This window comes from Acyrthosiphon pisum, unplaced genomic scaffold (genome assembly GCF_005508785.2).
Source record: "Acyrthosiphon pisum isolate AL4f unplaced genomic scaffold, pea_aphid_22Mar2018_4r6ur Scaffold_18715;HRSCAF=19397, whole genome shotgun sequence".
In the NCBI taxonomy this organism is placed as follows: domain Eukaryota; kingdom Metazoa; phylum Arthropoda; class Insecta; order Hemiptera; family Aphididae; genus Acyrthosiphon; species Acyrthosiphon pisum.
In genome coordinates, this window is record NW_021767889.1 from 7,933 (window position 1) to 13,745 (window position 5,813).

At 31.6% G+C, this 5,813-nt stretch overlaps 1 protein-coding gene across 1 annotated transcript; it reads left to right on the forward strand.

Annotated features, from left to right (window-relative positions):
* Positions 1 to 1,281: 1,281 nt before the first annotated feature.
* Positions 1,282 to 5,595, forward strand: LOC100159560 (cystathionase-like; the record flags this gene model as incomplete). Its single annotated transcript, NM_001163933.1, is given in 3 exon segments — positions 1,282 to 1,461; positions 1,903 to 2,190; positions 5,461 to 5,595. Coding segments are annotated over 3 exon segments (588 nt in total), but the record flags the coding sequence as incomplete, so codon positions are not given.
* Positions 5,596 to 5,813: the final 218 nt, after the last annotated feature.

Genomic DNA, 5,813 nt, shown 5'->3' on the forward strand with positions numbered 1-5,813 from the left:
TCGTCTAATTTCAGTGTTTTCGAATTTATTCCAGTGCCATATTTTAGTACGTAACTTGTAATATGTAACCTTATTCGTTTTAAATAAACAAATGGGAGCTTATAAATGTAACAGCGAAGCAGGCAATTTAGTAAAATATCCTCTTGTTTCCTTTTCTAAACTTATAGGAAAAGATGGAACACTTATAAGACATGAAAATACTATATAATGATATAGTGATCATAATAGGTTAAAACAAGTACCTTGAGGAAAATCGTTCACGATTATTACCAATCGTTGATACTATTATTACTATGGGTAAACAAAACATACTATTTAGAGGTCATAGAGATGACGGAAATCTGCTAGATGAACCTGAAAACTCTAGTCTGGGTACAATAGTTTGTAAGAATAAATTCAAAATAATGATATTAAGAAGTATGTTATTAAGTATGAATAGTATCTGTTGGATACATTTTAATTACCCCCCTCCCTTGATAAATTTCTGGATCCGTCCCTGGTATCTATAGAAATGCTTATACAAACAATTGGTGAAAACTTTAAGTACCTATGTGCGTTTATTGTCGTTTTTTTTTTGTTATTAGATCTAAGTATTCGACGACCAAGGTAATTAGTCTGTAAGGTTGGTAGGGTTGGGACGGTTGGTACGGTTGATTAGGAACACGTGTATATGTGGCAAGGTTTTTGCGCATTACCAATCCAGGTGGTCACCCATCCGGGAACTAGTGGCAGCAGTCGACTGTTGCTTACTCTCAATCAAATTGCGTGATTGATTTCAGCCATTTCGCCGGGCTGAGCTTCTATTATCGTTTATAAATGAAAATTTGGGTTATGTAAAAATTGACGTTTTTCCATAATTTTTTTTGTTTTTCCCAATTTATTATTACGTTTGTTATTATTTATTACTTTTGACCCTCCAAAGTACCAACTACTAAATTCACTTGTCTACCAGAAAATATATTGAAGTTGAAAATACTTTCCTTTATATAGGTACTGTGTATTCTCGGCATTAAAGTGAAAAATAAGTTATTTAACTCGCAAAACCTCTATTATTATTAAGAACCTACTGCTGTGGCATACTAGCAATTAGCATATTTATAATTGTTGTGTTTTTATATATTTACAATAACGAATATAATATTTTTGTACACATAAAACAATTAACTACCATGGAAAAATATCTTTATTTGTCCAGAATTTTTATTTTTCTGTAGATACAAAATTTTATTTGTTATAGCGTGTTAATTAAATTATTATTTATTTATATAAATGATTTGATTCAATATTTTAGTAAAAATGGCGGATTCGAATGACCTGCAGTGCCAGAAGAAGATCGATCCTCACTTTGGAACTAAAGCCATTCACGTGGGCCAAAGTCCCGACCAGTGGTCTTTTAGAGACGTCGTTCCTCCGATTTCGTTGACCACCACCTACAAACAATTCGGTCCAAACGATCATGCTGTGAGTTTTTCTTTCACCCTCGACTAACAGTCCGTCACAAGCCCGCAGCTATTTAGGATTTTAAGAGTAAACTGCTTGCAAGCAACAGCACAAAATTAAATTGAATTTCCACCACATAACCTATAGAAATGATTTAAGTTGCGCTATTCGATAAACCGTTTTTAATGATGTAACACTGCAGTGACGGTTCTAACCATGTGCAGTATTACACACATAATATATTATACTTGTATACTTAAGTACCTAAGTTAGTCTCGATTTTAGTAATCACAAATAAATACTAACGCACAAGTTTGCCAAGTCTCCAACACCCCTGTATAGCACACGGGGTGCAGTAATATACTGATCAATATTTGAATGTTATTAATCGTAGATTTTTGTAATAAACTAGCAAGAATTTTAGACTTCATTCAAGCGGTATTATATTTATTTATTTTTTAGGGATTCGAGTACAGCAGAGGCGGAAATCCGACAAGACAAGTGTTGCAGAACTGCATTGCTTCGCTGGATTGTGGCAAACACGGTCTGACCTTTGCGTCCGGCCTAGCCGCCACTACGGCCGTGATCCAACTGTTGCAGGCTGGAGACCACATTTTGTGCGGCGATGACATGTACGGTGGCACAAATCGGTACTTCTCGAAGATCGCGTCTAAATTCAATGTGAAATTCACAATGACTGACATGACGGACGACAAGAACGTAGCGAAATTGATTTTGCCCGAGACCAAGGTGAAGGGTCAGATTTTATATATCACTAATTTTATATATACATATACTAGCTGTCCTGACACAGCGTTGCCCGCGTATTTGTTTGTTTTTTTGAATTTTCGTAGGCCGTGTATTATTGTTATTATGTATAAGAAAATTTTTTTTTTTTTATTTGTAGTTTATTAGTGGTTTCGGAGATCATAGCGTATAGTTAACTATTGAGTATGTCAAATTAATATTCATATAATGTCACTAATAATAACCCACAGGATTAAGGATAGAACATAGATTATAACATGCGATTATGTCTGTTTATAGTTTGTTTTTTGTAACGACTTAAATGTTCACTATAATTCTGTATTGAAATTTATAGAACGAATCATTTTATACGACGTCACTCGTGGCAACCATTTAAAAACAAAAATTTCGATCCGAAATCTCAAAATTCCCGTTTTAGCACCTACCGGGGTTGCTCCTCTCACGATGAAAACTATCCTATCTTTTTAAGTTGGACCAAATTTCACACGGCGTAAAAAATTTCATCATGATCGGTCCATTAGTTTCGGAGTTCATTCCGGACAAACATTGTGACACGAGATTTTTAAATATTATATAAACATTGGCGGCGCAAATATGGGGACTTATAACTTACGTCCCTCGCTCCCTCATTTCAAATTTTAGAACTTAGTATATACTAGCATATATAGGTACTTTTGTCATTTTTAGAAAATATTATGGGGTAGGGACTTTAGTCCCCGCCTTAGATATATAAAACAACATTGTTTTCTATATAATATATGTATGGTCCCCACATAAAACTTGCGCTATATTGCCAATGCATGTCAGCACTTGACCTGCTAGAAGCGTGCGTATACAAAACTTCTGTATTGGTAGCATATTAGAAGAGGATAGGTGGGAGGGTGATCAAGATTCGGGCTATCGTGGCCACACCATGGTTAACCTAACCTGCAGATAACTTCTATTCACTTATCATATATTTTCTGTAGGTATGAAAAACAGTAATATCGATTTGATGTTTGGAAATACAATATTGGAGTTATAGACAGTTACCGCTATACGTATAAATAAGGTTAAATAATTATTATAAAATCTAAATAATAGATAACCCAGCCATACTATAGGCTATACCATAGAGTAGCACTATATAGTTTATGGGGGGCTATACATGATAAAATTTCCATTGTAAAAAAATGACCAATTCAAGAAAGCTATATTCTAAAAATAATGCATGGTATCTGCGCGTTCAAATTTATCACTTGATCAACACTTATTGTGTGATAAATTATATTTATATATACCTATTAAAAAAGTTTATTGATATATGTAGGACGTAGGTATACGAAATATTATATTAACGCTTAATATTCGTCTGAACAATGTACCGTGTGATTTAAATACATTTGATGCATACTTATATACTTACTTACTACGATAGGTAGTATCTATATATCATTCTAATCTCATAACCACCATGTAGTTGACCTTGTGTCGACCTATTGAAGTTCAAAGGTTTATACATCTTCTCACGATTTTTACGTAGGTACCTACCTCTATAACGATTTGTACGTATGTTCATAATACACATTATATGATATATATAACAATACGTCGATCATTCAAACACGTTTACATATTTTCCCCTCGATATGCCATATTATTATAAGTTAAAACAGCATGTCAGCATGTTTTTAAGATACCTACAAAATGTAATATTTGATTACATTTCTCAAGTCGAAGGTAGGCATAATAATATGGTTTTAATCCAATTCAGTTTAAGCTTTATATTAATTTATTTTCTACAAATGTGAAAAAAACATATTCTCCCTCATCGTTGGAAAGACATTGTAATTCATTAGGGTAAATACATGTATCAATATTTAATGTCATAAATTTCAATGAACTCAAAATATCCTTTTGTTTAACACGCGTGGCCGAGTTCGAACCGGCGACAGTGTACGTCGCAACCGACGCCTTGGTCCGCTTGACTACTCCATCCCCCACCTACCTTATTATTATTTAATGAATCACGTTTAATACTTAAAAAAAAATTATAATCAAGTAATCAACTGTTTATAATTAACTAAGTATACCTATATTGTTGATATTATTATAGGTATATAGGTATTACAAATTGAGTAATATTATTTATTTAATTAAAAAAAATATATTGATAGTATTTTTAACATTATAAAACAGATTCGTTAATGATTGAAATACCTATTAGAAACAAAAATATAATTAGATTCACCGTATACATAAATAAATGAGGATAAATTAAAACCAAATTCTCGTTGTATTAATATTATGATTAATTATTGTAATGTCTGTGATGATTGAAGAAACACTATAATAATTTAGTTTATTTAATTTAAGTTCACATGAGTTGATTTAGATGAGAACAATTATTAATCTAATTTATCGTCTTTTGTTCATAACATTATCAGCTAATAATATAAAAAAACTATCCCTGAATTTTAATTTTAGTTAGATACCTAATACAGAAGTACAGAAATATTTTTATCTATAAAATGAAACTAAATAATAGTGTAGGTAGATTGTAGATAAGTACTGGGTGTCTGGGTTTGAATTTTTAGTCAAATTTTATAATAATTAATCTGTATAATCCTATTATAATTATTACCATTGTATACACATTTAACATGTGCGTGTGGCGCCAAACCCCACTAACATATAGGTGTTTATATAACAATAGCATGTAATAGGATGAGTTCAACTGTTTTAGCCAATATATAGGATTGTTATGTCCTATGTGAATCTGTTTGATATTGGTTTGGTGGGAGGTACCTCACGTTAAAGGGTGTATTTTACAAAATAATTTTTCTTATACCAATATACTGGCAGTAGCTACCATAAAGATAATATTTATTATTTATAGTAGGTATATATTAATATATTATACTCAGTATTCTTGTTGATACGAGGGTACGCGTCATTTATCTATAATTGTATTTACCGCGTGTCCAATCAAGTGGTTATTAAGTGGATTTTAAAATATCAAATAAATTGAGTTATTATTTTATGAATGAACTAATTTTACATTCAGTACACAGGTCATAATAATAACAATAATAATAATATAATGGTAACAGAGCACGAATATAATTATAAAAAAATATGTTTGTACTTGACATTTAATTCGTTTTCTGCAATGTTTATTTATAGTGTTTTTTATTTGACTGGTACTTATATTATTATACAGGTATTTTATTTCTAAACGTCTAAAAAAAGTTTAATCGTGTGTTTACATAGTTGGTGTGGATGGAGAGCCCTACAAACCCATGCATGAGAGTTGTAGACTTGGAATCGATTTCGACGATTGTTCATAACATACGAAAAGACATCATCATAGTTGTCGACAACACGTTCCAGACACCTTATTTCCAAGTAAATAAGTAAACGTAACATTAAATCACCTATTTCATATAATTGTAATGTATAATAACTATAATACCTAGTTATAATTTTATATAGTATTTTAAATTCACTTAAAATGTATATTGTATATATACATTACACATGTAAGTAAGTACATCTTACCACCTAACCTTACCACCCCTCCGGATAGGCGTGGGAGAATCCCTTCGATGTCTCAATCTTAATTC